This window comes from Schistocerca piceifrons, chromosome 3, assembly GCF_021461385.2.
Source record: "Schistocerca piceifrons isolate TAMUIC-IGC-003096 chromosome 3, iqSchPice1.1, whole genome shotgun sequence".
NCBI lineage: Eukaryota > Metazoa > Arthropoda > Insecta > Orthoptera > Acrididae > Schistocerca > Schistocerca piceifrons.
The window spans coordinates 610,201,873-610,217,863 of record NC_060140.1 but is presented as its reverse complement, the minus strand read 5'-3'; the positions used below and the strand labels follow the sequence as shown (position 1 = coordinate 610,217,863).

Here is a 15,991-nt window from a genome sequence, read left to right as displayed (position 1 = left end):
CTCGTCTGTGATGTCAGAGTTTTCACGAAATTGGAAATTGTAGTGACTGCATTTATGGTTAATCTGAATTATTGCAGGAAAAATTGTGAAGTATGATGTGTTGCGTTCATACCTACTTCTAAATTCTGTTGGGATTATTACCGTGACAATGTAGGAAAGCCAGCGGTGGCAATGGAAATTTGAATAAAAAGCTTTCGATAGTTATATAACTTTATAAAAGCAGCTGTATTTAATAGAAAGTGAAAGGGGATGGTGCATTTTGCTCTTCAGTCAGAAAGAGCGCTTTGCTTCGGAAGACTACTATCTTGCTTCAGACGCTACTAAGTACACTTCTGGAGCTCCTTAGCTTCTCTTTTTTCACTTGGAGGAGAAAGGTCGTTCTTAAAGTGTCAGTGACGCTGTGAACAGGCATTTTTCGTGTTTTATTCTTCGGATTACGGACGGAACCTTTAAACTCAGACAAGATTTTAACCACAAGAGTACATCTTTGAAAAGAAAACTTGAGTCTTCTTGGTAAAATTTTTGTTAAAATCGTTAAGTGGTTGTTCCCAGTAGAAGAACGCACTTTAAGGTTTTATGAAGTACAGTCTGTTCACTTTTTGTGCTCCAATAAACTTGGTACCCGTAAATGGAGTACAGTGTCAGAACTCCGGAAATAGTATAAAATGTCCGAAGTTTATGGGTGTATATCATTGGGACCTTAATCAGGAACAATCAATTGTACATCTTCCAAACAACTATAAGCAAGTGCTTCCACTATAAGAATAACGATAAACTCTCAAAAAGTAAAAATTAGTAAATTAATAATCCTTGTATTCTGAGGTAACTTTGTGGTGAGGCACACAGTTTTAATTGCTGAAAATTTCATAACTAGGTGTGCTACGGGAGTATTATGTGGTTCTGACCTACGCACCTTTAAAACTCCCTTTAAACAATCGATAATATTTAATAACACTGTCTCAGTAAATTTTACATCTGGTAAATCGTAATACCAACCCCCTTGAGTCTGAAAACCGACGTATATTAGAATGAAAAGGGATCTTCACTAACCTGTAATCACCATTGCTTAACTCTGAAAGGAGAATATAACACTGCCGTAAAACTTTCATATACGTGAACTCCACCTACATAATTTCAGACATTCGCGAATATCTGCTGAGTGAACTGTGTTAAGTAATATGCAGTCTCCACTGACTCACTACCCAATAATTTGATGAATATATGTTAGATACATACTGTACCTAGGACCTTGACGTAAGAATTTGAACACTGAAAGTAAATCACCACCTAGTCATTACTTCTGACGACTGCATCATATATAAAGGAGTAGATAATCGAAGCGCAGAAATAAAATTGAATGTCTTGATTTAAACGATGAAACACTTCACCAGTTACGTATTTTTTCGCGGTTACCACGACGCTATTCGTTAATTTATTCTCGCTATCAGATGCAAATATTTATATGAGTATTTTGTGAGATGTTTGCATGTGTGTTATTCTGCCTCCCGAGTATTGTGATCGTCTTTTTGAGGTTATACAGAATAAATCTTCGGTTGCTTTTTTGCATGCTATTGTTAGAAATAGTACTTTTGCCTGTCTGCTAACAGCACTGTGCCTCCTCCATTACGCAGAAAACCACACACACCCAAACTGTTCTCACACTGTTTGTCGGCGAACCATATTTTAATTTGCAGGCCTCGTACATTACAGAATTTCATGTATTGTGTTCCATTTAAGTTCAGTGACAGGCTTCTGCAGAGAATCAGGCATTAGTTGTGGAAACATTTTATTTACATTTTCAGGTTTTATAGTTTCTTCATTAAGCTTGATTATAATGCCAGTCCTTGGATATGTGGTGACAGATAATTTATACAAGGAGTTTCAAAATATTCTCATCAAACATCAAGAATGGCAGACCACGTCATGGGGAACAATATCGGTTAGAGACAAAACGTTCGCTTCTGTTTCTCGGCGACTCTAGACATCTGTTTATTTTTATTTATTTATTTATTTATTTAATTTGATCTGATTAGGGCCATCAGGCCGTCTAATACTTCGAACCAGACTTTCACGCAAATAATAACTTTACTACATCATAATTACATAAGAAATAGCCATTTTTAAATTACAAATAGTATTAAAATGATTTGAGTGTCTATAGAGACATTGCGACTAAATAATACTATGAAGTAATAAGGTTAATATACGCAGTACTTCTAATACTTCTCCTGCTGTCACAAAAATGGTTCAAATGGCTCTGAGCACTATGGGACTTAACTTCTGAGGTCATCAGTCCCCTAGAACTTAGAACTACTTCAACCTAACTAACCCAAGGACATCACATACACCCATGCCCAAGGCAGGATTCGAACCTGCAACCGTAGCGGTCGCGCAGATATAAAATGATTTGTAGGTGTACGAGATAGATTTTTTTCTGATAGAGCGACTTTTGGAGAAAAGAAATTTAAGGAGACTGCACCAGATAAGAATACTGGGAAATGAACAAGATCTGGCTGACAGGATGTACATGGGTTACGAGTGCGTGCAGGGACAATGACAGTCATTACTGTTGCTTCAGAAGATACGTTATTAACTGTCTTCTGAAGCTGAAGATGTTATTCGGTTCTCTAATGCAATGTTGGACGTCATTCCAGAGTCGGGTTCCTAATAACGAGAACCACCTCAAGAAAGTATATGAAGGATGGAGTGGGGCAGAGGTTTTTGGTCTGATGGGAACGGATGTTCCTGCCACGTTGTTCAGACAAGATCGTTAAGGTAGAAGAGATATATTATGGACAGTGTACGTTAATAAGACAGTAGGTATGGAAGTCTCTACTCTTGTCTGCACGCAGTCAGCATAGCTGTGCAAACGACGATGAAATATGATCAAAGAGTCGAACCTCACAGATGTCTCGAACACAGGCATCCATAACCAGTTCCAGGTGCTCTGCGCTTTCCTGAGAACGACGTTGCAGGATAACATTGCTCTAATCAATAACTGGAAGGACACTGGGGTGATAAAAGTCATGGGAAGCCTCCTAATAGCCGGCCATTGTGGCCGAGCGGTTCTAGGCGCTACAGTCTGGAACCGCGTGACCTCTACGGTCGCAGGTTCGAATCCTGCCTCGGGCATGGATGTGTGTGATGTCCTTAGGTTAGTTAGGTTTAAGTAGTTCTAAGTTCTAGGGGACTGATGACCTCAGAAGTTAAGTTCCATAGTGCTCAGAGCCATTTGAACCATTTGAAGCCTCCAAATAACTTGTCGGACCTCCTTTTGCCTGGCGCAGTGCAACAACTAGACGTGGTATGGACTCAAAACCCGTTGGAAGTCCCCTGCTGAAGTAGTGAGCCGTCGATAATTACGGAAGTGTTGCCGTTGCAGAATCTTGTGCACTAACTGACCTTCTGATGATGTCCCACAAATGGGATTCACGAGGGGCGATCTGGGTGGCCAAATCACTCGCTCGAATTATCCAGAATGTTTTTCAAACCAGTTGCGAACAGTTGTGGTCTCGTGACATGGTGCATTGTCATCCATAAAAACGAAGTCCACGAATGGCAGAAAATGGTCTCCTAGTAGCCGGACATAACCATTTCCAGCCAATGATCGGTTCAGTTGGACGAGAGGACACAAACCATTACGTTTAAACATAGCCCAAACCATTATGGTGCCTCCATCAGCTTGCACAGTGCTTTGTTGACAAACCTGGGTCCATGGCTTCGTGGGCTCTGCGCTACACTCGAACTCTACCATCAGCCCTTACCAACTGGAATCGGAATTCTTCTGAGCAGGTCACGGTTTTCCAGTCGTCTAGGGTCCAACCGGTATGGTTACAAGCCCAAGAGAGGCGCACCAGGCGACGTCGTGCTGTTAGCAAAGGCACTCGCATCGGTTGTCTGCTGCCATAGCCCAATGACGCCGGGTTTCGCCGCACCGACCTAATGGATACGTTCTTCGTACGTCCCACATTCATTTCTCCGGTTATTTCACGCAGTGTTGCTTGTATGTTAGCACTGACAACGCCACGAAACGGCGCTGCTTTCAGTCGCTAAGTGAAGGTCGTGGTCCACCTCGTTGTCCGTAGTGAGAGGTAATGCCTGACATGTGGTATTCTCGGCATACTCTTGACAGTGTGGACCTCGAAAATTGAATTCCCTAACGATTTCGGAAATAGAATGTCCCAAACGTCTAGTCCAACAACCATTCCACGTTCAAATTCTGTTACTTCCCGTCGTGCTGCCATAATCACGTCGCAACCGTTTTCACTTCAGTCACCTTAGATCAAATGACAGCTCCGTCAATGTACTGCTCTTTCATACATTGTGTACGCGATACTACCACCATCTGTATATGTGCTATCACTATCGCCTTAGAGTATAAGGGTTCGTATGAGCACAAGTTTCTCTTCTTTTTCAGATCAGGTGAGAAGAGCTTTCAGTATTTTTGTAGGCATAGTCCAATGCTGATTCCTTCTTGCTCATTACAATTACGTGCTCAATCCAATTTAGATTTCCATCTATTATTACTCGTTATGCACTTGAGAGGCGGCTTGGTGTATACTACTTACCCTATTAAACTGATGGAGTGATTTTCGCTCAAGAAGAAAACTTTAAGAATAACGCTTCTAAGTGGAGGAAGATGTTGTAGAAGAGAATCGGGAACTTTAATTTTTCTCAGTCTGGCCCCTTTGACGTGCAGCAGATGACTTGATTACAGGCAGCACATATTCCATTTCCAACCGGCCGGGGTGACCGACCGGTTCTAGGCGCTACAGTCTGGAACCGCGCGACCGCTACGGTCGCAGGTTCGAATCCTGCCTCGGGCATGGATGTGTGTGATGTCCTTAGGTTAGTTACGGTTAAGTAGCTCTAAGTTATAGGGGACTGATGACCACAGAAGTTAAGTCCCATAGTGCTCAGAGCCATTTGAACCATCTGAACACATTGCATACGCACGCCTCAGAGCGTGTACACACTGCCGGCTCTCAGGGGGGGGGGGGGGGGGGGGGGGGGGGGAGGGCAGCCCTGAATCCTGCCGCGGTCAGAAAAATGGTACCGAATCCCCCGAAGCCCGCAAGGGTCTGAAAAACAATGGGACCGAATCCTCACGTTTGAAGCAGGTAGCACTTCTAAACGTTATGAATACTCCAAGCAACCAAAGGAAAGCATATGAAGTTACAGTAGAAGATGTAGAAATTTTTCTCGTGTATTGTATGTTTAAAAGTTTTATCTTTTATGTTATTGAGATAAAGTCCAGCCGGCACATCCTCAGCGACTAAGTCCTGCTCAAGGTTAGCGCAAAGCGTGCATAAGCGAATCAAAATTTTTTGTTTAAAACATGAGAGGGGTAGGGGATGGAGATAAAGAACATGGCAGAGATAATTATATTATTGTCTATAATACAACATACAATGTGGCAATTTGGGAGGTTTATGACCGGTTACCTGCTTACCTACCTGGTTTCGGGAGGATTCTGGGCTGTGCCCCTCAGGGGCATAACCAATAATAAGACGCCTAGCGCCACTATGATGCGTCAGTGAAAGTTTTGTACCTAACAAAAATTGTTCTCCATGACGTGATCTATCACTCCTAGACGTTTGATGCAGAAAAAAAAGAGCACACACACCTAGCGTATAACAAGAATAGAAGCGGATCCAGTATCGATACCCTGTCGAAAACCATCTACCTGTGTTTCTTAATGCGTCATGTTACAGTTTCTCCATTAAGCTCGTTGTCCACAGGTGCGCAAGAGCTGCGCGGAGATCGAGCGCAACGACTCCGGCGTCGGCAGCGAGACGAGCAAGAGCAGCCGCAGCAGGTGGCAGTCGGGCGGCGCGGGCTGCGGAGGTGGCGGGGGCGGCGCGGCTGCGGGCGACCAGGACCAGCTGCAGTGCGAAGACTGCGATCAGCGCGTCGACACGCACGTCACCGACAGGTACGACCTGCAGCGGTGGCGCAACTTCAGAGGCGGCATCATCGTCCTTGTTGGCTGCGTTGACCTGCCTCCAAACACATGGCGATATGCGCGCATCCCTGACTCCCTAGGGCCTAGAGGATTCGAAATGACAGACATTTTTAATTGCAAAGGTATTTTATATATTAACTAGCTCTTTCATCGCAACTTCGACCACATATGCATTCAACACACACTCTCTTCTCCTTCTCTGTGTCCACGTCTTTCTCCCATTTCTACCAAACCTTGTATGTATACGGCACATATATTGAATGCATCTCCTCCCTCTCTGTGCGTCCACCTCTTCCTCTCTATGTTTATCCACTTCACCCTCCAACCTCTATCTATCTCCTCCTTCCCTGTCTCTCTGTTTCTTCATCTCCTCCTCTCGCCACTCTTCGTCCATCTCCTCCACCCCCTCTCTCTAACCATATCTTCTTCCCCCTCCCTCTCACCATATCCTCCTCCCCTTTGTCTTTCCCCTTCCCCCTCTTCCTTTTAGACCTGCCCACTATACCTTTCACCTGCCTCTTGCATCTGCCCCTCCTTCTCCATATCTGCCCATTTCCTGCTCCCTTTGCTCTGTCCTTCCCCCTCCTCTATCCTTCTCAACCTTTCCTCATCCAAGCTCATTGGCACGTGTAGGCCCTTCAATACAGTCTAACAACGCAAGTTGATACTACTCCAACAACACACCTCTAATGCAGGACAGGGTACACATCATGGGCTTAAAAGCGATCTATTTGCCCCTGATGTACAGGCTGCCTCACAAAGCAGGTAGACGAAACAGAGACAAACTACTCCAATAACACACCTATCATGCAGGGCAGCCAACATGTGAGGCCCAGAAAAATATCCTTTGCCTTTGACATGCTGACCACCCTGCAAAGTATGTTGATTTGGCAGACCAATATTGTTCCTCCACAATATACCTGTCATGCATGGTAGTATTTATGCCAGTCTTTTGAAAAAAAAACACGTTTTGTGTCCATATCTACACTCCTCTTGGAGCTAGGGTATTATAAATCCCACAGTGATGATTCTTGTGAGCCCTGCTGTGTCTGTGCTTCATTTGGTTGAAATTGATCGAGGGGTTTGGAAGGAAATCCTAGACGTCCACATACACACACATCCACTCTGCTTTGTAACCTACCACGACACCATTGTCTACAGGGGAAACTGCAGTAGCAGAATGTAGCGAAATGCAGTAAGTCCTGTAGAGGATCAACGATTGATGCATAGACTGGCAGCTGACCCTGAACATAAATAAATATAACGTATTGCGCACAAACAGGCGAAGAGATCCACCACCATTCGATTACACCTTTGGCGACAAGTAACGACTGTGAAATTCCTAGTTGTAACCACCTGTAGCGACCTAAAGCGTAACGTCCACACAAAACAAATGGAAGAAAGAGAGGGACCGTGCTGATATTGATTCGGAGAATCTTAAGGAAATGTAGTTCGTCCAGGGAAGAAGTGACTTAACAAAACACCCGTTCAACTAGTTCTTGAGTGTTGGTGATCAGTCCTCTGGGACCCTTACTAAGTAGGGTTAATAGAAGAGACAGAGAAGATACAGTGAATAGCAGCACATTTCGTCACGGGATCCTTAATTCAGTGCAGGAATTTTAACGCCAATCCTCAACGAACACGAGTGGCTTACGTTACAAGGGTCTCGTACATCACAAAGGTTTTCGGCTGAAATTTGGAGAGCGTGCGTGCCAAGAAGGTTCTGGGAACACATAACATACTCCCACTTACATCTCGCGTAATAGTCAATAAATATAAAATAACAGGAATTACATGTCGTAAGGAGTTTTTTCGATAATCATTCTTCCCACACGACTTTCGTAAAAACAGTCCTGCCAGACGTACCCTCCGCCAAACACGGTAATGTGGCTTTAAGAGTACAGATATAGCTATAGAGACATCACGTTAGTATCATGTAAAGCCACGTCTAGCGTGAATTCGACGAATAAGTGTGTCCACAAGTTTCTTTAGGTAGGCCCATTACGGGAGTGCTGATTCCTACTTTTCACCCGCTGTCTAAGAACAGTCTAACAAAGACACCGCATAGCAAACGGTTTTATTTTAATTTTTTAAATTATAGTATTTGAAGTTCAGGACTCAAATATCGATCAACCAAAGCACTTCAGTGCAATTTTAAAAATTCTCAAGAAAATCGACTTTGAAATTTTCGGGACGTGATTAATTCAGTGCATCATGGCCGATGTTTGTTGACGGGCCACATGGCTCCTCTTCAGTGACCGTGCGTCACGATCAGTTAACACACAATTTCGTCGGCGATCTTACTTAGCGGATGATGTTTTCTCACTTTCCCTGTACGCAGTACAAATCTTCGCTACGGTGTCTCTTGAAATACCAAACACTTCGACTACCCTGGTTACGGAAGCAGCGCCATACGAGCACCAACAGTTTGCCCCGTTCGAATTCCCTTATCTCCGACATAAGGCACTCACAATTACACAGAACACTGTTCTGACCGCGACTGACACGTGTGAAGTATTGTGGAGATTGCACAGGTGCCGTTTGTGGTCAAACACAACGGCGTATCTTGGCCAGCTATTTGTGATTGCATCAGCAACAGGTAGCAAGCTCATTTAGACGGTAAGGAAGGGGGCAGACTTAGCGACGACTGCGAGAGTGGTTAGGTACGACGCAGTGTAGCAATTACGCAGATTGCAATCTATTTTATGTGGCGGGATTAATTCCTGGACAATGGCGGAGCTGGCGAATCTGATGTGGTAGCGCTCTGGAGTAAATGCGTCCCGGCTCAAGCTGATGAACAAACAACAATAGTAAATACATCGAGAAAGTAACACGCTCGTGTGAGTAAAGCACCCATCAGAAAAATAAACAACTGAGCCGGCAGAATGCCAGTTACTCATCGGATTATATGTTGTCCGCTCGTGCCGAAAGAGTGGCGAGCTAACACGAGCTTCTAACCTAGATGTCGGCATTTTCGCATCAGACTGGGACAACCTTCTACGTCAGGCGCTCCGAGAACGATGAAACACATGCTTCCACAATCCGAACACTTGACAACTTTTAATAAAGTACAAAAATATTCCGGCTTGCAAACTGCAATAAAAATTCTCACAAATTTCAAGTATTAAACCACGTGACATCTACGCAGTTTTTATTGGCTTCCGGTACGTACCCATACAGCCAACTCAACTCTGGCTATAGGATTCTACAGTTTGTTTTGACAATGCAGCGTATGCATTAATTGAAGTCGTTAAGTTCGTAAATACGAAGTTACTTAGCAAAGGACAGGTTCCAACATAAAACAAATTTTACGTCCACACTATACCGAAACGAGCAAACAAGACGAAAACGTAACACAAGATACAAAGAGGTAATATGCTATAAAAATCCTACTGGTACCACAATAAAAAAATGGTAAAACGCGTTTAGTGTGGTACACATTTGGGATATTCCCAATTCATTCCGTATTAATGATGATGCATCGATATTAACAATAAAAACCTCTACGCCGTTTTCAGTCGCAGACTAGGCTCTTAGCATGGTTTGGAAAGTGGTTCCTTTGACTAAAATTTGACGTCCTATCACAAGCGTTGTTGTCAGGCCCACAATTTGACTCTCCACCGAGGAAAGAACTTGTTAGAAAACTTTTCTTTTCAGTGGTTCCAGATGTTTAATATGCACAATACTTCATTAATCTGTATATTCATTATTAGATATTCTGTACATCACCAAGCTAGCAGCCTTCTCATACCATTCAGAGCAAGAACTGAAAGCAAAACGATGCACATTCATGCTTGGCGGTACCCGCTTTGCTAACAGTGGTAACTTGATGTAAGTGGCACAATAAAAGGTGTCCGATGGGTCCGTCGTTCGGTTTCGTCATATATCGGATTTTTATGGAACACTTCAAGTCGACTTCCCTATTTTTTCACTTCTACAAACGCCAGGCAATTAGTAGCCGTAGTGCCAAAATTGCGTCGTGAAGTTGAAAGTTGCAGTTCCTATTGGTAACGCCGAGCGCCGATTGCGTTGAATTTCTCTGAGACGGCTCTGCCCACCGCAAAGACCAATCTTGTCATTTAGATTTTTGTTCATCAGTTTCCATAACCGTTTTTGAAGAATGTCGATGTGAAGAAATAGTACAGCAGTTGCGTTAAAATTGTTTTTTAACGCAACTAACGTGCTATTTCTTCACATCGGATATGTTGTTATTCCATTCGCACCGGCACCCCCCCCCCCCCCCCCCCCCGCCCTGTTTCCTGTGCAATCGGACTACTTCCTTGTGCCTTTTATACTTGCTTCACACAGTCAAAGAGAAAGACTAGACGTGAGGAAAGCTCAAAAAGTAGTAAGGTTCCTTCACATAGTGAAAATAAAATTATGTTCTGCTACAATTTCAAAAAAGCACTCCGTCTCCAGGCCACGAGTGGCTTACCGGGACCATCCGACCGCCGTGTCATCCCCAGTGGAGGATGCGGATAGGAGGGGCGTGGGGTCAGCACACCGCTCTCCCGGTCGTTATGATGGTATTCTTGACCGAAGCCGCTATTATTCGGTCGAGTAGATCCTCAATTGGCTCACGAGGCTGAGTGCACCCCGAAAAATGGCAACAGCGCATGGCGGCCTGGATGGTCACCCATTCAAGTGCCGACCACGCCCGACAGCGCTAAACTTCGGTGATCTCACGGGAACCGGTGTATCCACTGCGGCAAGGCCGTTGCCCATAGAATTTCAAAAGAACAACCGCAAATATTTACGAAAAATTGCGAAAAAAATGTAATATAAAATAAAAGTAACAGCACACGATATTGCCATTTCAGTATCATTATATCGACATACCGGTGAAAAATAAATAGTTGATATATACCGATAATGTTTTTTAAAAATATCGATATATCGATATTTTCTTAGAACAGCCATAGCAGTAACACGACAGCCTATTATAAATGGAAGAGACACTTTATTCAATCACGAACACGCGACCGCGGACTCACAGGCGGCGGTCGCGTGTTTGATCGAATCATATTCGTGTTGACAGCTAAAATCAGCTTGACAGGAGCACGTGGAGGGCCAGTTTTAGGCTATGCTGCACAGATAGGGTTTTATCCGTAGTTCCACCGGCCGCTAAAGTGACCGTGTGACCGGGAAAACCCGTCCATTGGGCGGCACAATGGCTGCTCCTTTCTCATGGGCGCTTTTGGTGTCCAGTGCAAAATTAAAGTTTACCCCAAAATTAATAAATATTGAACCTCATGCGTCACTGAAGAGTCAGTAGGCTTATTTTAAGCGGAAAGGATGGACGAATACGTGTGTAAAGAGGTGCCTTCGGTATCCGCATTAATTTATAAGTTATTGTAAGTTAAATGTTATAAATAATTCCTGAACTGTAAAACTGAATATTTCGGCAATGCATTATGCCATTACAACAAATGAGGCGTTCTATGTACACGTCTCGTAGAACTGTGTCGGACTGTGATAGTAGATTTACTTAAGTTATTCACATAATTAAATGAGAGGTCGACAAGTGGATTTCAAATTAAAAACAGATTTTCTTACTAAATAAATAGAGAAACATTAGAAGTAGCGGCAGTACTGTGAACTATAGATAGATAAAAAGTATTTAATGTATAATTTAAATTGTTTGTTAATATTTACACTTATAAGTCCGAAAACGGAGGAAAACCATAGAAATTATTGTTTATAAATAAGCTACGACAGATAAAACTAATAACAGCATAATATTTCTCGGAAAATTTCTGTCTGATCTGATGTATCACATGTGTACAAAACGTAAAAAATTAAGAATTTAAGTAATTTTGATGTTCAGTAGTTTAAATGACTTCAGTGGTGCCTGAGGGAGGTTTATATGAATGTGTGGTGTCTGGTCTTTTGAACAGACACCACGCAGAATCAGCAGCTGTTATTTACGTTTATGATAGAGGTTTCTTGGGTGAACAATGGCATTTTGGTGAGGAGTAGAACATTGGTGTGACCGATTCTTGATTACTGCTTGAGTGTTTGAGATCCACACGAGGTCCGATAAAAGGAAGACCTCGAAGCAGTGCTGAGGCATGCTGCTAGATTTGTTACCGGTAGGTTCTATTAACACGCTAATATTTCGGAGATGCTTCGTGGACTCAAATGGGAATCCCTGGAGAACATATGACATTCTCTGTGCGGGGCGCTATTGAGGAAATTTAGAGAACCGGCACTTGAGGCCGCCAAGACGCATTTTCAGTAGGGAGCACAAAAACAAAGGTAAGATGAAGGGAAGCTAGGGCTCGTACAAAGGCTTGTAAACAGTAGGTTTTCCCTCGATCCATTTGCAAGTGGAACAGGAAAGGAGATGGCCAGTAGTGATACAAAATATCCTCTGCCAGGCACATATGGTGGCTTGCGGAGTCTGTATGTAGATGTAGATGCAGAGAACCAAATACACACATCAAAAAAAAGTTTTCAATTACCTCAGTTCCGAGAGTTCCGGAACCTGTACAGAAAATTAGAATACATATCAACATTTCCGCCCTTCTTACTGCTCATGAAAACCACACATTGCATGTTGTACCATACAGAGAGACCTTCAGAAGTGGTGGTCCAGATTACTGTACACACCAGTACCTCTAATACCCAGTAGCACATCCTCTTGGATTGATGCGTACCTGAATTCGTCGTGGTATACTATCCACAAGTTCATCAAGACACTGTTGGTCCAAATTGTCCCACTCCTCAACGGCGTTTCGGCGTAGATCCCTCAGAGTGGTTCGTGTGCCACGTCGTTCATAAACAGCCCTTTTCAATCAATTCCAGGCATTTTCGATAGGGTTCATGTCTGGAGAACATGCTTGCCACTCGAGGCGAGCTATGTCGTTATCCTGAAAGAAGCCATTCTCAAGATGTGCACGATTGGGGCGTGAACTGTCGTCCACGAAGACGAATGCCTCGCCAATATGCTGCCGATATGGATGCACTATTGGTCGGAGTATGGCATTCACGTATCGTATAGCCGTTACTGCACCTTCCATGACCACCAGCGGCGTACGTCCTCTCACACAATGCCACCACGAAACATTAGGAGACCTCCACCATTCTGTAATCGCTTCACAATGTGTCTAAGGCGTTCAGCCTAACGGGGTTGCCTCCAAACACGTATCCGGTTATTGTTTGGGTGAAGGCATATGCGACACTCATCGGTGAAGAGAACGTGATGCCAATCCTGAGTTGTCCATTCGACATGTTGTTGGGCCCATCTGTACCGCGCTGCATGGTGTCGTGGTTGCAAAGACGGACCTCGCCATGGACGATGGAAATGAATTTGCGCACCATGCAGCCTATTGTGCTCAGTTTGAGTCGTAACACGACATCCTGTGGCTGCACGAAAATCATTATTCAACATTCTGGCGGTGCTGTCTCTGTTCCTCTGAGCCATAATCTGTAGGTAGCGGTCATTCACTGCAACAGTAGCCCTTCGGCGGCCTGTTATCGACAGTTCGAGTCTCTCTGTATCTCCTCCATGTCCGAAGAACATCGCTTTGGTTCACTCCGAGACGCCTGGACACTTCCCATGTTGAGAGCCGCGCGGAGTTGCTGTGCGGTAGGAGGTGCCTTGTTACGGACTGCGCGGCTGCTCCCGCCGGAGGTTCGAGTCCTCCCTCAGCCATGTGTGTGTGTGTGTGTGTGTGTGTGTGTGTGTGTGTGTGTGTGTGTGTGTGTGTGTGTGTGAGTGTGTGTTGTTCTTAGCATAAGTTAGGTTAAGTTAGTTTAAGTAGTGTGTAAGTTTAGGGACCGATGACCCCAGCGATTAAACCGCGGTATTGACAGTCTAGGCATGGCTGAACTAAAGACAACACGAGCCGTGTACCTCTTTCCTGGTGGAATGACTGGAAGTGATCGGCTGTCGGACCCCGTACGTCTAATACATCTGGTTGTTTACATCTTTGGGCGGCTATAGTGACATCTCTGAACAGTCAAAGGTAATGTGTCTGTGATACAATACCCACAGTCAACGTCTATCTTCTGGAGTTCTGGTAACTTGTTTTGATGCGTGTGGATAGAAGTCTGAGAGATCGCGATTCAGTTGTATCATAGCTGGCCAATCAAGCTCTTAGATAGCTAGATACACTATGTGATCAAAAGTATGCGGACGCCTAGCTGAAAATGACTTACAAATTCGTGGCGCCCTCCATCGGTAATGTTGGAATTCAGTATGGTTTTGGCCCACCCTTAACCTTCATGACAGCTTCCACAGTCGCAGGCATAAGTTCAATCAGGTGTTGGAAGGTTTCCTGGGGAATGGCAGCCCATTCTTTACGGAGTGCTGCACGGAGGAGAAGTATCGACGTCGGTCGGTGAGGCCTGGCACGAAGCCGGTGTCCCAAAACATCCCAAAGATGCTCTATAGGATTCAGGTCAGACTTTGTGCAGGCCAGTCCATTACAGGGATGTTATTGTCGTGTAACCACTCCGTCACAGGCCATGCATTTGAAGAGGTGATCGATCGTGTTGAAAGATGCATTGGCCATCCCCGAATTTCCCTTCAACAATGGGAAGCAAGAAGGTGCTTAAAACATCAATGTGGGCCTGTATTGTGATAGTGCCACGCAAAACAACAAGAGGCGCAAGCCCCCTCCATGAAAAACACGACCACACCCTAACACCACCGCCTCCGAATTTTACCGTTGTCACTACACACGCTGGCAGATGACGTTCACCGGGCACTCGGCGTACCCACACCCCGCCATCGGATCGCCACATTGTGTATTGTGGTTCGTCACTCCATACAACGTTTTTCCATTGTTCAGTCGCCCAGTATTGACGCTCCTTACACAAGCGAGGCGTCGTTTGTCATTTACCGGCGTGATGTGTACCTTATGAGCAGCCACTCGACCATGAAATCCAAGTTTTCTCACCTCCCGCCTAACTGTCATAGTACTTGCAATGGATCCTGATGCAGTTTGGAATTCCTGTGTGATGGTCTGGATAGATGTCTGCCTATTACACATTACAAACCTCTTCAACTGTCGGCGGTCTCTGTCAGTCAACAGACGATGTCGGCCTGTACGCTTTTGTGCTGTACGTGTCCCTTCACGTTTCCACTTCACTATCACATCGGAAACAGTGGACCTAGGGATATTTAGCAGTGTGGAGATATCGCGTACAGAAGTATGACAGAAGTGATACCCAGTCACCTGAGACAACGTTCGAAGTCCGTGAGTTCCCCGAAGCGCCCCATTCTGCTCTCTCAAGATGTCAAATGACTACTGAGGTCGCTTATATAGAGTACCTGGCAGTAGGTGGCAGCACAATGCGCCTAACATGAAAAACGTATGTTTCTCGGGGTGTCCGGATGCTTTTGATCACATTGGGTAGCTGCTTTTTCTCGTTACTTTTGTTTCAGCACACATGGGCGTTTGTTATTGTATTGTAGTAACATCGGACGCAGCCTTGCGCCTTGTGTGTCATTGCTGACAAATGTCATTAGTTTGGGATTGTAGATCCCATTAAATACATATGATCGTCACTTGTGGATGTTCAGATAATGATGTAAGGTACGTTGGTTTCAGTCAGAATTGAGTCATTGTCTTCTTGTTTATTACGATGACCTGAAGGGACCACTCTATATATGTAAAAATACTCGTGGCTAGTATGAGTGTTGTTTACGAGGTAACTGGTTATAAGGCACCAGGTCTAGACTAGTGCCCCCTCGAGAGTCTTGTGGCATTTACTTTAAGCCTTGAGTGTTCATATTACGGGCTGTCGGATCGTCGTCCATTGAATGCAAATGTGGCACGTCGGTTTGTTAGATTGAAAGTCTACTAATCCTCAAATTGAGTAGAGTGATTCGTCATACATTATAATGCTCTCACGCAGTCTTCTAAAAGATAGCGAATCCCACAAGTCAGAGAGCTTCTCTTTCTTGTAGTTATTTATTGAACTGAAAAAATTATTGCGTTGAAAAGTATCTGGGCAAATTATTTTCCGTTCATTGTTCAGTCCGAGCTCGTGCGCTTTCTTCGATGAACTCGTCGA

At 44.3% G+C, this 15,991-nt stretch overlaps 1 protein-coding gene and 1 pseudogene across 1 annotated transcript in view; one reads left to right on the top strand and one right to left on the bottom strand.

Annotated features, from left to right (window-relative positions):
- LOC124788892 overlaps positions 1 to 15,991 on the top strand; it is a 123,556-nt gene that overhangs the window by 53,691 nt on the left and 53,874 nt on the right. The window contains exon 6 of the mRNA XM_047256173.1: positions 5,742 to 5,935. Within this exon, the coding sequence (XP_047112129.1) occupies positions 5,742 to 5,935 (194 nt within the window). The remainder of the gene's footprint in view (positions 1 to 5,741; positions 5,936 to 15,991) is intronic.
- On the bottom strand, positions 10,570 to 10,687 carry LOC124790366 (annotated as a pseudogene).